Source organism: Morus notabilis, unplaced genomic scaffold (genome assembly GCF_000414095.1).
Source record: "Morus notabilis unplaced genomic scaffold, ASM41409v2 Scaffold1652, whole genome shotgun sequence".
NCBI classification, from domain to species: domain Eukaryota; kingdom Viridiplantae; phylum Streptophyta; class Magnoliopsida; order Rosales; family Moraceae; genus Morus; species Morus notabilis.
Genome location: NW_010361129.1, coordinates 174,451 through 192,550, shown reverse-complemented (window position 1 = coordinate 192,550; position 18,100 = coordinate 174,451). Strand labels below are relative to the sequence as shown.

General features: G+C 31.9%; 1 protein-coding gene across 1 annotated transcript; it reads right to left on the bottom strand.

Annotated features, from left to right (window-relative positions):
- Positions 1 to 2,705: 2,705 nt before the first annotated feature.
- LOC21391471 (methylthioribose kinase) lies at positions 2,706 to 7,471 on the bottom strand. Its single transcript, XM_024165898.1, has 6 exons — positions 7,190 to 7,471; positions 5,459 to 5,768; positions 4,901 to 5,075; positions 4,611 to 4,812; positions 3,241 to 3,455; positions 2,706 to 3,053 (listed from the first exon to the last, which is right to left on the bottom strand). Exons 1-6 carry the CDS (start codon positions 7,373 to 7,375, stop codon positions 2,885 to 2,887), a joined length of 1,257 nt encoding a protein of 418 aa, XP_024021666.1. The 5' UTR covers positions 7,376 to 7,471; the 3' UTR covers positions 2,706 to 2,884.
- Positions 7,472 to 18,100: the final 10,629 nt, after the last annotated feature.

Below are 18,100 nucleotides of genomic sequence, written 5' to 3'. Positions count from 1 at the left end.
ATATATATATATTTTAAAAAAAGAGATAACTGGTCAACAGAATACTAACAAATTCCAATTAACTAAAAGCATTTTCAAGGGGCTCTTTAAATTTTAACTAAATTCTAGTCAAAATGACTAGAAAATTATTTTAGCTAGTAACTTTTTAGTGAGTCACTCAAACCATACTCTCTATTTTAGTTAAATATAAATTATTTTAATATTTATTAAATTTAAAATACAAATAATTTTGTTGAATTTACAACAAAATCTTTGCATTTATTACAGTTGAATGAATAAAATAATATAAAAAATAAAATGGTTAGCCACTCCATGCTAGTTATATTTAGCTAATGTGAAAGGTATTCTCTAAAATAGCTAATGATTGAAGTGGAGAAAAAATAAAAAAAAAAGTTAAACTATATCATATATAGTTACCATATATAGAAAACTATATCATATGAATAATTAATTAATGTTATTGAAGGCTAGCCTCGTATATACACACCGCTTTCCTTTGGAGTTTTTCACTTTGTGATGTAAGCCTTAGGGCATGTTTCACTATTTTCCACTACATTTATAACTCTTTATACTTTTATTTCTATTAATGGAGTTTGATATAGAATAGAGGGTCTCAATAAACACCAACGTACGTAGTCGGAGTACGTTGATTCTCCCCTTACCATCTATTTTTTAATATTAAAAAGAGATATATATATATATATATATATATATATTTCTATGTATTAAGGCAAAGATATTTTCGTCTATGTTGATACTTGTTCTGATTTTGATATGCCGTACAACGTCATCTTACACCAGATATATATATATATATAATCCCCACTGAGCATTAGAAATTTGACCTTATAATCTCATTATTATTACTTTTCAATTATTAGCCTTATTGATAAAAATTTCGGCCTCCGTCACAAAATGTGATTGTTATGGCCGTTTGTCATGTGATTGTTATACACACTTCTATGTGAATAGGTGGGGCTATTTCAGTTGTGTCTGGCATTAAAATGTGGTGCTTATGGTTTAGAGCCATGATTCGTGTTTGCATTGAAATCTTTTAGTGCAAAATAAGAAATAAATAAATAAATAAATGAAAAGAAAAACAAAACACAACAAAAAATAAAAACAAAAGGAAAAAAAAGGATATTTACATTTTTATACCTCGTGTTTTGGGTTTACTCAGAAACTATACTTTCAGTTTTAATCTTATCAAATGTATACCTTTAAATTAGATTTAATACTTAAATTTATACATTTTCACAGTCAATTTTCAATTTTAAACATAAAATACCTAAAGTATCCTTAAATAAAAATGAAAAAAGAAAAAAAAAACCAAAAGAAAAACTTAACTTACGGCTTTAACCTTAAAATATCCAAATACCATTGAAATGGGTTTTTTTTTTATGTGTTTTAATTTTTATTTTTTGTAATGTTGGAAAGTTTTAGTATTATTTTCTCTCTTTCTTGCCAGATCAGACAGATAAATAGACTGATTTCTTTCTTTTTCTTTCTTTTTTTTTTTTTTTTTTTTGTGTCTTTTGCCAGATAAAACAAAAAAAAAGATTGTTTTTTTTTTTTTTTTTTTTTTTTTTTTTTTTTTTTTTTTGTGTCTTCTCTTTACAAAATTCGAGTTTAAACTTTGTTATAATTTTGTCTCTTCTATGGGGTTATTGGTCTAATTTTCTACATGTTCTATGCTCCAAAGCTTGCTAACATACGCTTTATACATTTGAGTCATTGCACTTGAGGCGATTGGGAAGCACTGTAAGCATCTAACATGGTTGCGAAGAAACACATACAAGTAATTAATTTATGCTTTGTTTTGTACGTTAAAAAGATTATTTATGGTTTGTTGATAACGTAAAACCTTTTAACTTATTTTGCTTTTTAAAAAATAAAAATAAAACAGCGTTGAATAAACTCATATAATATCACTCTTTCTAATAGTGTTTTCTTTTCTCTCTCTTTTTTTTTTTGTTTAAAAAATTAAAAAAAAAAACAGTTTATTTAAACTATACCGAACATGCCCTTAGTTTTTTGTTTCTGTCATTCCATTAGACATAGATCATTTGTGTGTTTTAATTCCTGATATCTTATTTCTGTCTTCTGGTTTGCTAGGAATGAAATCTCTCAAGAAAGAGCGCAGATATTTCAACGTTTTTCCATATATGAAGTAATGTGAATTGAATACCAATAGATCATTTGTGAGTTTTAATTCCTAATATCTGACTTCTGGATTTAAGTTTTAAAGGAATGATCTCTCGAGAAAGAGTACAGATTTTCAACATTTATTTTCATATATGAAGTGATGTGAATTGAAAACCAAAACAATTGCTTTTGGAAATGTGACGAGCATAGGATTAACGTTCAGTTTATTTTAATATTTCACATTAAAGTTATAATTATCTTTTAGAATTTATTTAGGACTATTTTAAATATTAAGACATCAGAAAATTCTCAATTTCATCTGGTTTTTTTTTTTTTTTTTTTTTTTTTTTTTTTTTTTTTTTTTTTTATGCAACGTTGAATTTCCATATATTTATCTTTTAGAATTTATTTAGGACTATTTCAAATATTAAGACACCAGAAAATTCTCAATTTCATCTGTTTTTTTATTTTTATGCAACGCTGAATTTCCATATATCACTAGGTGAAATCCACTCGATGTCATGATGATAACAAGCATGATTAATCAACAGAACATTCATCAAGCATTCACAAATGGCAGCCCTTACTAATACACACCGAGAGCCCATATTATTATTTGATATCATCATATATATTCGGCAGCACACCAAAGTAACAAATTTTTGTGCCTGATCACTCGGAAAATTCATACATATGTATCAAGCCAGTTATCAACCATTATTCAATCAGAAACTAGCTATTACTGAATTTGCCTTATGGCTGCAACGATTTCACCAATGTCGTGAAACTTTCGCCTTTGTTTGAGAAGCAGCTTCGCCAGTTCAAGAGCTCGACGCTCACAACTGGCTCGCTTGGTATCATCAGTAATTGACTCGAAATCCTCAACATGTGCCACACCAACAATTCTCCTGTCAATTAAAATTAATTGAAAGCACATTAAGACAGGACCAAATCGAGCCAGAATATTGAAATACCAAAAAAGTACAACAAGACGCGATTCGCTTCTCCAAAGACATGAATTTAGAGACCATTGACACGTAGTATGCAGAAACGTGTTGAAAGGAGAAGACATGAATTTGTAATGTCTCGTCTCACCTTATCATTTTGGCAGCACCAAATCCAAGTGTGTCGTGGAACAAATCCTCAAAATATTTCTTCTGAACAAGGTGTTGCAGCTCAGGGTTGTTATAAATTGCAGGAAGATATGCCTCACCAGAACCATCCTTGTGCTTGTCCCAGAGAGCAATGAATTTTTTGTGAAAAAGATTCCAAGTGTCTTCAATTGTCCTCAAAATCCATTCCTTGTATTTCTGTAGCAGAAAGTCATTTTAGATTGTTTATCAAAAAATAGGCAGGCAATAAGAATTTAAAACGTAAAGGATCTTTTGGAGAAAGGATGTAAACTACGCCTTCCTGATTCCAGAAGAAGCGGGAGAAAAGTCACAATTGGCTCTGGATTCCATGTAATAAAAATGTTCAAAAGTTCTCTCTGATAACATTAAAGGAACAGTTGAGAGATGTAACAAGAAATCTCCCAGCTCAAACATAAAACATTTTAAGGTGCGTTTGGAACTCGTTCCAAAATGATTTTGTTTTTTGTATGAAAATAGAAATGAAAACGTTTTCAATCTCAGGCATAAATCATTTTTAAAAATGTGTATGGTAGTTTTATCAAGAGATTGTTTTCAGTATAAAAAAAAATCCATTAATATCTCTCTCTCTCTCTCTACTCGAGAGAGGAGAAAACGGAAACAAACAATGAAAAACGACTAAAAGTCGTTTTTCATTTCTCTCCCATTTTACACTAAACTAAAAAATCGTTTTCATTTCCCTTTTTTGTCTTTAATTGTGCCAAATGCCGTTTCTCTCCCGTTTTCATTTTTTTTTTCTCGAAAAACGTAAAAAACAAAAACAAAAACATCTCCAAACACAGCCTAAAACTCTTCCTAACATAATTATCAAGGCATTGAAGTGATTCCTCCTGGTTCAAGGCATTTCAAATTTATTGTCTCGTTTTTAATTATCAAGTCCTTCCCATTGGCTACTCAATGTTGTTTCTAATCTTCTTCAATGAAAAAAAAAAAAAAAACACCACCACTAAGAAGCGCACAAAATCTCAAGATGCATGAAAAAGAAGCACACTTGACGACAGAGTACCAGGCCAACTCAGAAACAAGGTTTAAAAAATGAATAACAAGGTTACTTTTTCAAGTCTCAAGCAGCACATAACTATTGCAGATTCTTTCACGAAAACTAAAGGAGAAATGCAGCTCAAGTCAGGTTAAAAATAATGAGCAAAACAGAAAAAGATGACAGATGAGTGATATTTTGCTGAAGGAAATAAAAATTCATTAGTGACACAAGAAATAAAAAGGATGAATACACAGTATAAATAATGCTATGTCAGGGAGAGCTAGAAAAACGTGAAGATAATGAATACGAGACCAATTATATATGAGACATACTTTGCGATCATTGTTGCCATCAGCATGTCCATCTTGCGAAAAGTAAGCCAAAATCAGGTTTCCCATAAACGCACCAACATCAAAACCCATTGGTCCATAAAATGCAAATTCTGGATCTATAACTTGAGTTGATTCAAGAGTAACCATGACAGAACTAGTGTGAAGATCACCATGAATTAGAGCTTGGGTTCTCTCGATGAACCTACAGCAAAGGCAATTCTAATTTATTTTGGCAATTAAAAAAATGAAAATTGGAAAAAAAAATCTGCTACTAAGATTAAAATGCTCACTTGGATTTTAACTCGGCAATTTCAGCCTTCAGAGCATTATCATTTCGAATAGCGTCAGCATCATGATCGAGATGAGGGGAAGTCCACCGATTATATTGAGAGACTTTGTAAGGGTCAGAAAAAACAACCTGCTCAGTGAGTCTGCATAACTCCACGTTCCCGCAGAATTCAGCAACTGCAAAAATTACAATGCCTATCAGCATATGCCAGGCCCTCAAGAGCTAAATATACCACAATTCAAATATCTTACGGATCAATTTAAGTCGTTTAAGCTCCAATAAAAGATACAAGCAATGAGCAAGCCATATATTGTTGTTAATCATCAACACAAAAGCCTGTTAAAAAAAATAATAAGCTCTTATTAAGGAAAATGACTAGATGGCATTATATCAGATAATCAAGTTTTCTCATAATGTACAGATCAAGGCCTATCTACACAAAATTCAAGAAAAGAGCCGCGACCATTCTCATCCCAAATCAGTGTTAAAGAGACTATAAATTAAATTGGTTAAACTTCAAAACAAGTAGAGATAGGAATAATTAAGTTCAAGTAAATACCAGCACTTTTGTGCTCAGTGGTGGAACGATAAAGGAGGGATGCGTGGAAAAGAGTCTTTGCCATGTATTCCGATATGTGTTCCGCAAGTAACGGGTACTCAACCCCCGCAATCAACCCTTTCCTTAGGATTATGTGTGGGGGCTCCAAATAGCGCATGCCAATTAAAGACATAGTACGATCAAAATGATAAACTTCTGGCACATTATCAGGGCACCAACGGCCATGCTCTTTTAGTGCTACTGCTTCAAAGTATGCTCGCTCCTTTGTCATTGGCCACGACTCACCAATACAGCGTATGTACGGTAGAGCCTTCGCAGTCACAAAAACACATAAATTCGTAAGATACACGGAAGGAGACCATGTAACATACTCAAATTCACAATAACATGGAAGGAAACTATTACACCACGGTCGAGGAATTGACTGTCCCCTCGAACGGCAAGCGCCGAGGCCTCCTTGGGATGAATCGGTCGCTGGCGTCGAGGGTGTTACAATAGCTAATGTGCCCTTTTGATGTCGAGAGCCCGTGTATGACAGCTGGCGTCGAGCACCTCGCTCGACTTGTGGTGGACACTGTGTCGAGGCAGCAGTCCAGTCAAATCCAACAACAGTCTTGTCAACTTAGGGAAGGATACACTGTGCCAATTGCTACTGTCGAAGTCAGGAAATCAAGTAGCCGGTAAGAGAGCTTAGCCTGATTTCCTGAGATTGCAATCATGAAAATATCCCAAAATTAAGGGATAGAAGATGATCTCCTCGGGGAATGCAAAGGAGATCTCTCATATGTAAAGGCCTATAAATAGATCCACAAAACCCCATTAAAGGGGTTACGCACTATTCCATTACTTAAGAACAACTTGTAATCCCTGAAAGATTAGTGCATCCACAAGTGGACTAGGCCAAGAAATCTTTCCGAACTACTATAAATTTATGTCTCCTTTACATTCTTTTTAAGCTTTAATCCTTGATTAATATGTGAGAAATTACCGTGAGAACCTTCGGAGAGTTAATCACGAGTTGTCGGAAAATCACCGTCAACAGAAACCGTCCAGTTATGCGGAGTGTAATTCTCGCCTTGTAGAGAGAGGCATGTTTTTAGTGATTGTACTTTGTAGTTCTTTATCTAACTATAGTGATGTTCTCTTGCGGGCTAAAAATAGACTAGCAGTCGCATTGAGAGTAAATCATTATAAATCTTGTGTACCGTCTATGTTGTTCCTCTTCTCGTTTGTTAACGATCTCGATTAGTAGGAATTAGGGATTTTAATTCCCAACAGAATCCAGGTAAAAATAGTTTTGACAGATACGCATTCCTACAATCTAATCAGCTCAACATAACATTTCATCTACATAAGTTTGCTGGAATGAATTAACCAGTGTATTAGTTTAAAACTAATTAATTAGCACTAATAAGAGGCAACCGATCATCAATTTTACTATAACCCCACATCTACTTTACTTAACTAAACCCTTTCCCTTTCTAATGAAATCCAACCACAAATTACCAAAATGCTAAAATTGTTCAACACCACATCAAAACATCAATAAATCAACTTAGAATAGCATAAATGAAACTATATACACATTTATTACCAAATTTCTCTGCTATCAATCAATACTAACCAATCAACTTGGAATACCCAAAAAATTAAAAATTAAAAAAAGAACTGATCAAAGGCAATAACACTTAGAAGTAAGATTACCAAAAAACGAAAAAAAAAAAAAATTACCTGCTTGATGACGAAAGAGCCAGAGGAGCCGATGACAATGTAGACGAAATTGAGGTTGCCGTCTCCGACTTCCTTAATGGTCAAGCCGTCGATGTTGTCGCCGAGCTTCGAGGAGAGAGAAGGGACGGCCTTTATGTACTCCACCAGGGATTTCTCATCCAACGGCCGATACTCGGCGAAAGCCATCTCTCAACGGCGGCGATGGAAGAAAAGAAGAAAGTGCGTGTGTTTGAGGCTGGGAACGTTGAAAACGTTAAACAGGAAAGGAGTTCTTCTTTTTAAGGTTTGATTGGAACTCAAGAAAAGTATCCAAGAAAAAATGAGTGTTTGCCATTTGGGACCACTTTTGGGGAATTTATAGGTTCATTGAACCTGACCTGACCGGTATAGATTTAAAAAAAAATTGCTATTAATTGTGTTGAAAAAAAATAATTATTATAAAAAGTAATTGAATTTTTGATAAATTTTAATTATATAAATATTAATTTTAAAAGTATTATAGATATAATAAAATTTTATTAATTATATTTAAAGTAATTATTGTATAATTTAAAAGTTAAAATTGTTTTAAAATTATTTTTAATTTTAATTATAAATTCTTTAAAAAATTTTTAAGAATTATTTTTTATGATTTTTATTAAATATAAATTTCAATTATAAATAGCTAAAGAATTGATTTTAAACTCTAAAAATTACTGTAAACATAAGGATTGTTCTTTTAGAGTATGACTTGATTGTAGTTTTTAAGTTGAATTTGAGTTATAACTTGAGTTAATGTTGTAATTTGAATAAAATTGAGTAAAGTTGAATAAAATTAAAACTTAAAAGAATGTAAACTTGAATAAAATTATAACTTAAGTTTTAATTTTTTCTGAGTTTTGTTGTAAAAGAACAACTTCATAGTCTTTGGACTGTTTAGTAACCCTTATCTTGACAGTGTTGACTGTGATTTTTGGCGAATGGCATGGGTGGAATCGGATTCCCCACCCTGATTAAACAAATTAGAGACAACCATTATCTCGCTCCTTTGGAAAAGGTTTTAATTTTCTTGGCTAAGTTTTTGTTTTTGTTTTGTTTTTTTTGTTTTTGTTTTTTTTATTTTTTGTTTTTTTTTTAAATGTCCAATAGGATAATATTTTTGTTAGTTTCGGATGATTCTTTTCCGATTATGTGGGTTATAACAATTACCCTGAACATGGTTTAATCCTCTAAACTTTTTAATTTTAATAATTACTTTTCTGAATTTATAAAATTATTGTAATGTACCATATTTTACTAAATTTGTTATAAAAAATTTAAAATTTTTTATACGAACACCCCCTTCAACTTTATGCGTTTGTCAAATTAGTCTCAACTTTTAATCTCGGCAATTCACCCTTTAAACTTTAAAATTCATTGTAATGTTAATCAAATTGAAAACGAAGTTAAAAGTTTAGATGGTTTATTCCACGTGAACGTTTAATTAGGCTCATTCTAGTATTTTTGCATTGAATTAGTGTCCATATACAAATTGGTAAACCCCAACTTTCCCCTAAAATGGTTAACCCCTTTCAACAAAAAAAAAAAAAAACGTCACTCATAATGTCTATGTGGGGATCAATTTGATACAAAAGAGTAAAATTAGCCTCGTTAAACATTTATGCGGAAGAAAACGTTTGAATTTTCAACCTTGTTTTCAATTTGACCAACATTGGAACAAATTTTAAAATTTAGACAGTAAATTGTCAAGATTAAAAGTTGAAGAAACAATTTGTAACAATTTGAGATGTTTGAAATTTTCATCAACCGTGTCTTTCACTACTAATTTAACAAAAATATCGCCAAAATGTAGAGATGCAAGAACGGACCGGTCCGGCCCGACCCGATCTCCTTAGGTCCACGCGGGCCGGCCGGCCCAGCCAACGAATTTTGTGGGCCGGGTCGGCCCATATAAGAATGACCTTGGTCCAACCCACACCACGGGCCAATTTTACGTGGGCCAGGTTGGGCCGTGCCGCGAGTCAGGATGGGCCGTGCCATGGGTCTTGAATGGGCTGACCCACTCAAGGCCCATCTTGGCCCATCATGCAATTTTTAATCTTTTTATTTTTATTTTTTATGTTTGTATTTTTAAACAACTTAACAAATATAGAAGTTTGAATAGTTGATGGAAATATAAAAATGGATATTTTATTTATGATTACCTCATTAAATAAAAGTATTTCTAAGGAAAACTCAGTGGAAAAAAACCTTGGTAAGAAAAAAAGAGTACAATCAGAATAATTATACATAAGATGTTTACAAAATTACTAAAAAAAAGAAAAAAACATGAAGATATTATGGGCCTAGATGGGCTAGGCTGGGCTGGCCCATTATGGGCCTAGACGGGCCGAGCTGGGCCGGCCCATCATGGGCCAAGATGGGTCGACGCAGCCCAGCCCAAGCCCGGTCTGGCCCATGATTTGGTGGCCCAGCCCAACCCACCAATATTATGGGCTAGGTCGTGCCTTGAACAGTGACGGGTCGTGCCGGCCTGGCCCGTCACTGTGTCAGGATGGGCCTAGGCCGGCCCACTGGCCCTGGCCCATTGTTGCATCTCTATCAAAATATGGCATATTAGAAATATTCTACAAGTTAAGGAGGCAACTTGTCAAAATTAAAATTCAGGAGGCCAATTACTAAAACCATACAAATTCAAAACACAAATGTGTAAAATAACCTTAAAAATAAAGGAGCAAAAATATTTGTCCTGCCATAAAAATACTCTCTTTTCAGATCTTATGATAGTATAGTCGTTAAGTCTTATGAACTTGTTGTCAGTGGTGGATTTAAGTACAGCTCAGTGGAAGCTACCGTCCCTACTCAATTTTTTTTTGAAAAAAATATTACCTTTAAAAATTTTAAAATTTTACACTTAAGCCCCCACTGAAATAATATATCCCCTCACTAAAATAAATGTATTTTCTTATATGCCCCCACTAAGATAATTTGTTAAAAAAAAATTTAGTGTACGCCCCTATTGAAGTGAAAGGCTGGCTCTGCCACTGACGGTAGTTGTTGTCGTTTCCAAAACAAGTTATATGTCATCTCACAAATTTATTGTCGTTTAAAGATACCTTGTCTTTTTATGTAGCCATCGATAATAAATAATTATATTTTTTAGATGATTTAAGTTAAAAGTACTTAAAAATGGTGATTGTGTTTACATTTTTTAGTTAGAATAAGAATACTACTACATTTGTATTGAGAGAATAAAACCCTATTTTATAGAGTATAAGATCAAATAGAGAACTAATTAAGATGTACATATAGGAAAAAAAATATTTAAGTAAGAGCATATTTGAGAATAAATTATATTTTAGTACCTATTTTTTAAATATAAAAAATATTTAAAAACAAATTAAATAGAAAGTTAATTAGGGTGTAATATGAGAAGTAGACAAATGTTTTTATTAAGGGCATTTTTTAGAAGAATTATTTCAGTATAAAAAAGCACAACAAAATTAGTCAGACGCATCTAATCTAACATATGTAGAGGATTGTAGTAAAAGTATTTGGATGACCATACATAGCCCGTGTGAAACCGGAATGTAGCGTGAGAAAAAGAGAAAAAGACGGGAAAAGATTGAAGGACGAAATGGAGGATCACACATTAAAACTGTTAGATATTGCATAGGTATCATGTCATTATATGGCAAAGATTAGTGCCCAGAGCAAGAAAAAACAAAAAAAAAAAATAAAAAAAAATAGAGCAATGTATACATATACCTTATGAGTTTCTTGTTCTTGTCATAAGAATTGACACAGAAAAACTTGCAATAACCCATATCCTTTCAGGTGGGGTCTACCTTGTTGTGAGTCTAGGGTTATATCCCAATGAGTAAGAATGCTCTTCTTTATACTTCTATTATTAGATACTTTTAAAATTTTTTTTTTGAATAATTAGTTTATATATACAAATTATGTGTGTGCAAGCTTTTTTTTACGATCCACCTGGATGCACTATCCAACATAATGTGTGAAAATAAAAAATATAATATGATAATCGTTAAATATAACATTAACATTGAAAATGCGTAACATAATTACTATCATGTTCAATCTAATGTCAATGTTATAGCTCAATGTCATCATGTTATGCTTTTTACTTCTTATTACATGTTAAGCGGATGGACCATCCATCAAACCTAATACGTAAAAGTGAAAATCACAATATAATAGTTATTGAACGTAATATTGTTATGTATTACAGAAGTGTAAATTAATATAATGTTAATGGCTATCATGTTATGTTTAACATCGAGTTACATTTAATCACTTTCATGTGACGCTTTTTATTTTTACGTGGATGTAGTGTCAATTTCGATAGATTGCAGCAATACCCTATATATATATATGTATATATATATATATGTATATATATATATATATGTATATATATATATATGTATATGTTATATATATATGTATATGTGGTTATTGTGCCCACTCGGTCACGTCATCAAGCACGTTGCACACTCGACTATCTGTGTAAAACTATACACAATAATCCATGGCTCCCCGTTTCTTAATTTCCCTCTCCTTGTTGGCGTGGTAACCCTGGCGGTTACCATCATTGGCATTCATGCAATCAACGTTTACGACTTCGACATTAGAGCCGGATCTAGTGTCGGATACTCCCTCTTCACTAGAGAAATCAGAGTCGCGTACACCAAGCAGACTCTGATAAGTACCACATAGGATTTATGGAGATTGTTCGAGCACTAAAACATTTAGCCTAAATCGCATAAAGACTCGGGTTGGCCAAGGCCGAGCTTAGATATTGGGCCCGAGAACCTAATTGGTTTTGGACCAGCCCAACTCATCTATAATTTTTTTTTTTTTTAACAAAATAGTAGAAAATAGACTAATATGAAAAGCTTAAGAAAGTATATAAGTCAATTTTAGTTATAGAAATTAATAGGTTATAATTTGTCAAGTTATGATTCATAACCAGATAAGTTATGGACAAACTTGTCAAGTTATGGTTTATAGCCAGACAAGTTATGGACAAAAACTGTCAATAACTTGTCAAGTTATGGTTCATAACTAGACAAATTATGGACAAAAACAGTAATTTGGCCTATTTATTAACTTATGTAAACTAATGTTTTTCACTACTATGTACGTTTCTCAACTAATTTTAACCCAAGTTCCTTAATTTTACTCGTGTTTTTGGCAATCTGATTTCTCAAATGTACCACTTTCTTCTATTATTTATGTACTTTGGCAGAATTTATATATGCAACTTGCAATCAAGTTTGTGATCTTGGGAGTGGCAAACATCGGATGCAACCCATCAGAAAGGATTAAAGTCCCAGCGGAACTATGCAATAGAAGCCTAAATAGATGGTCGTTTGTGTACAACAAGGCTCTAAAGTTAATGCTAAAGCAAGTGAAAAATCATCACAAGGACATACACTACTCATACTTTGTTAAAATATAAAACTATTCTTGACCCACCTCCTAAAAGCTTAAGCTTTTGGGATGGATTGATAAACTAACATAGTATCAGAACGGGAGGTCATGAGTTCAAACACCCCGTAATTGTACTATTTATTCTCATTTAAATTGTCATCACGTGTTGGGTCTTTATATATCTCGGGCTTAAATATTCACGTGTTGAGCTTTTCAATTAATTTATCCACACGATTGCCCATTGTCCAGCCCACACGTGAGGGAGAGTGTTAAAGTATAAAACTATTGTTGGCCCACCTCCTAAAAACTTAAGCTTTTGGGATGGATTGTTAAACTAACATATTTTGATACTTACACCATCATGTTTAAGCTCGTGAAGAATTCAACTGCTCACGGTAAGTCTAGAAAAAGATCATCATTTTTCTCCTAATGACAAGGATATACATTAATACTCATGCTTCGATGCTCACGACATCGAAATTTGTTGCATTGATGGTCCTTTTTGTAACATACGGAAGATTTTTAACACGTGATTTGCATGTGATCACCTCTCTCTCTCCTCTCTTAGGAGCATTAGTTTTCATTTGCACAAAATTAATGGAAGATTGAAAATGAAATCCACAAAACTAGCAATTCAATGGGTGAATGTAGAGTCTTTGCTTTATTTCTTCACCTTGTTTTTAGATCGTTTGTTATTTTGGTGAAAATGACAGCTATTGCCCCTAATACAGACGTTATTAAGGGCCCACAAGCTCAATAAATCTTGAAATCTATGGGGTCAATTGCTAACATTTTTTTAGATAAACTGAATGGTCAAAAGCGAAAAGTTTAATTTTATATATATATATATATATATATACATATATATTGATTTGTGTTGAATTTGGCACTAAGTATGACATATGTCAAATTTTAAAATTTGATTGTCATTGATTGATGAGTTTAGTTTTCTTTATTTATTTTTTTTTTACCACATTACCATTTTAAAGTTATTTTAAAAGTAATAATTTACTTTCACAAGTTTCCAAACTTAAAATTTATAAATAAAATATTTCAAAATAACATGATTATGCCTCAGAACACAAAATAAAGCAACATATCAAATACGTCATTCAATTTCAAGCTTTTAAGCAAATATAACATTCATATAGCATTTGTATAATTAACGGTCTTAACTAACATAATCATATATTTTGTATGTATCAACATAATCATATATTAACAAAACTTTTAAAAAGCGACACACCGTTGTCTTGTACATTTATTTTATTGATATAGGTGACCTACAAGCCGTCTTTTAAGAGCAAATTTTCAGTTAAAAAAAAAAAAAAAAAAATTTTAAAAAGCGACAGTATTTTTTTTAATTAAAAAACGACCGCAGAAAATATAAACGACTTTATTGTGTCTTGGTGAGCAACAATGGGAAAAACAACCCAATACGAAAACCAGATCCAATTCGAACAAACCCAAATACCCGTTTTAAAAAAAAAATTTTAATTAAAAAAAAAAAAAAAAAAAATTTTAAAAAGCGACAGTATTTTTTTTAATTAAAAAACGACCGCAGAAAATATAAACGACTTTATTGTGTCTTGGTGAGCAACAATGGGAAAAACAACCCAATACGAAAACCAGATCCAATTCGAACAAACCCAAATTAAAAGGGATAAAAATAGCTTCAGAAGTTTCTCTCAAGTCTGGTCCATTCCATAAATATGGGTATGGTTTCAATATTTCACTATTTTTTTCAATATATATAAATATAGGAAAAACTCTAATATTTATTCATCGAGGGTAACATTATTTTAGTATCTTAATCTAAAGATTATAATAAATTATGTAGTTAACAAAAAAATTTATAATAATTAATTAAATTAAATTCTTATTACATCACGTTATTAAATTTTTATATTTAGTAGTCCTGAAAAAGTAATCATTGAAAACTTATACGTTTATATATATATATATATATATATATATGGTCAGATTGTCCCATTCAGCGTGGAAGATCCGAGGCGTACAACAAGGCTGAGGTTTTCTTTTTCTTTTTCGGTTTTTTGGTTGCTTGTTCACTAACTAGCTGTAGCAAGATTAATCACCTGTTTTGTTAAAGATTGTATTTTATTTTATTTTATTTTTTATTTTTGTGTAGTATTTTACACAAGTAATTAATTAAACAAATTATCGGGAAAATGTTACTGTCTCAGGGCAAGGATCTAGGATCTAGGCATCTAGATTTTTTTTTTATTTTTTTATTTATTTTTCTGCTTCTGGTTTCGGATATAGGCTGATATCTAGCTGGTTTGCCAAACAAGGGCTTATTTTGCACTTTTTTGCTTTGTTGATATGTTTCAGTTTCACTTTGAATATTTTGATAACACTTGATATGCTAATACAATGAACTCATTAGAATGCATCAATAGTTCCTCTGCAATGGATAGACTTTATGTTTTGGTAATAGTGATCTTATAAATTCGAATTTACTAATTTACTTGCACGCAGAAAGGTTGATTTATAGACTGCGAGGATTTAATCGATAAATGTAGACAGTAGTTTTAAGTTTAAGTTTAATTTTCCAAAAAATTTTTTTTGAAGGGATAATTTTCTAATGTTTTGTTGTTTACCAAAACTATTTCAATAAACAACTTTGACGTTTTTCTGGCAATCGGAGCATCGTATGAGGAAACCAGAGGTGGGAACGAGTTTATCTCGTCGAGAGCTTCGACGTGGTATGAACGGTTGACTCGCTCATCCGAAATCAGAAACATGCCTCTCCGGCCTATTTTCAAAACAAAACAAAAAATAAAAGAAGAATTCAAGCGGGTAATTTTGTCTTTCCACTAACAATCTGGGTTACCTGACTGGTCACATGGGCTTCTCCCGTTAACTTTTGGATAAATCTTGACGGAAATGATCAAATTGCACCTGTTTTAAAATATTAGGGGTCGATTTGTCAAAAAAAATATTAGAGACCAAACTGTTACTTACTAAATAAGTTAGGGACTATTTGTGCTAACGACCCTTTTTTATTATTTGTTAGTTTACTTTCATATTCGTGTTCGACTCTCTTATTTTCCCTCGTTTCTCCCTCGTTCTCTCTATTCTCTTCTTCATTGACTTTCCTACATTTCAAGATTTAGCTACAAGTTAAGAAAATTCTTATCGAAATATGCTCAAAGCCTTGATAATTAAATGTTGGGGATCTGTTATTCAGCCAAAGAAGTTGGATACTTGATTTTCATAGGAAGCTTTGAAAGTTGGAATCTGAACTTTTGTGAATGTATGTATACCGAATGTTTGAGGAAGAGATCAAATTATTGTTGCGACTGTGGATCATTTTTTTTTTTTAAATATAATTAATTTTGTCTCTAACAATAGGGCAAGCATAATATTGATAATTTTAGAGAAGTCCATCTAACCAACCCGAATGAAGTATAATTTCAGGTGTTTTCTTTTTCTTTTTTAAAATGACAATTTCAGATTTAAGGTTGTGCTTTAAACGCGATGAAAAAAAAAAAAAAAAAAAAAAAAAAAAATTTAAGGTTGTGTTTTAAACCGGAGAAAAAAAAAAAAAAAAAAAAAAAAAAAAAAGAGCATGTCGTTTTCTCTGAGAATTGGAAAAAAAAAATAAAAAAAATCTTGGATGAGTAGCATATACTTTAGTCAGTCTTGAGTTTTTAATGAATTATCTACGTACGCAATTGAATTGATCTTCAATTGATTAATGATACTTGTGTAATCAAGAAAGTTATCTTCAATAACATTAATAAGGAGGCTATTATGCAATATTTTTTAAGACGAAATTCTGTAGAGGACAATTTTGTAGTAACTTATGTAGTCAAAATTAGCCCCACTCTCACAAAAATTTATGGCTTTGTCATTAGATAAGCTTAACTGTCCACAAGACAGAAGTAGTGCCCGTCCCTTAGTTTTCCAAGCCTAATAATATTATAGCTTATTGTTATTATTTATTAAAATTTTTTTTTTGAAATGATAATCATAATAGTATGATAGCTTGTAGTAGCTTGTATAATGTTAAAACAATGTTGTTCTATGCGTGGTTGGTAGGCTTGGGCAACCATGCACTAGCCTTAAAAATTAAAATGTTAAAGCTTTAAAAATCAAATGTTGGAGATTTGATATTCAGCCACATAATTTTTTTTTTTTTTTGAATGGGAAATGCATTCCAAATAAAAAAAAATACAATCACCAATTCAGATACGAAAGACCCAAGTACATTTAGCGACTAAACCTTCACCACAAAGGTTCGACTGAAACGATCAAGTTGGTAACACATGAACCGAGTTCTAATATGGAGAAACTAAAGATCCACGCACCTAATCGAGCACAAAATTGGCTCTTTCAAACATACTACCAACACCGTAATAATCGGCGAATAACTCTGATCTATCAAGATCGAGAGACCAAAAGCACTAAGGCGTACCACAACACTACAAAAAAACATAACATGCGAACTAAACGTAACGATAACAACCGAATGTGAGGAGACCACTTAAGTTGGATACTCAATTTTCACGAAAATATATTAAAAAAATATACTTTAGAGATAATATATATATATATATATATTCTTTGGGTGGAATATTGTGCGGTTTGGGAGGTCTAAACCACAAATTAAATCATTTAAAAAAATTAGATTAAAAAACCGATCAAATCGTCTAATAATCTAAAAATAATTAATGTTTTAATTCAGTTTGATTTGAATTGAGCGGTTTGGCGGTTTAACGGTCTAAAGTCGGACGTTGAAGAACATGAACTACGCCTATTTCTAGACTTGTGATGTCTTGCTAAACCATATCCATACACCAGCATCCTAGGGTACTATTGCCTTCTTTCTTTGGCTTAAAGTTCGATGTTTTTTCTGTCTTTCTTTAAGATTTATTGTTGTTTATGGGAATATTGTCTTTTCTTAACTTTTTATCGTTGTATTAAAATCGTCATTTTCACAATTATCACTATTAATTATCATGCTGTTTAACATTGTTTTATGTTACTGTCGTTTATCTAACTGTTGTCGTTGCTTTGTTCGTAAGTTGTTGTTGTTGTTGTCAGAATTGCCGTTGTTATTGGGAGATATTACTATTTTCCTAATTCTCGTCGTTTGGAAGAGAAATTTATCGTTTTCTTCTAATGCACAACCCTTTCCTGCTAATAGAGAGCATCGGGCGAAACGAGTTCAGGTATATACTTCCCCTATTCTGGCCCCGTTTTCAACTTTTTCCCCATAACCGCCCTATACCGGCGTATTCGGGGTCAGGAATTACCGTCGGGGAGGCTTTTTTTAACCTTACCCATTTACCTATTAAAAAATATATATTGCAATATTGTCAAACAAAATTACTATTTATAATAAGAATTTTGGAATCATCATTAGGGTTTTTTAAGATGATAGAATAGTAAAATAAGTACTATAATAATATGTGATATATATTTTTATTAAAAATATTTACAGTAATA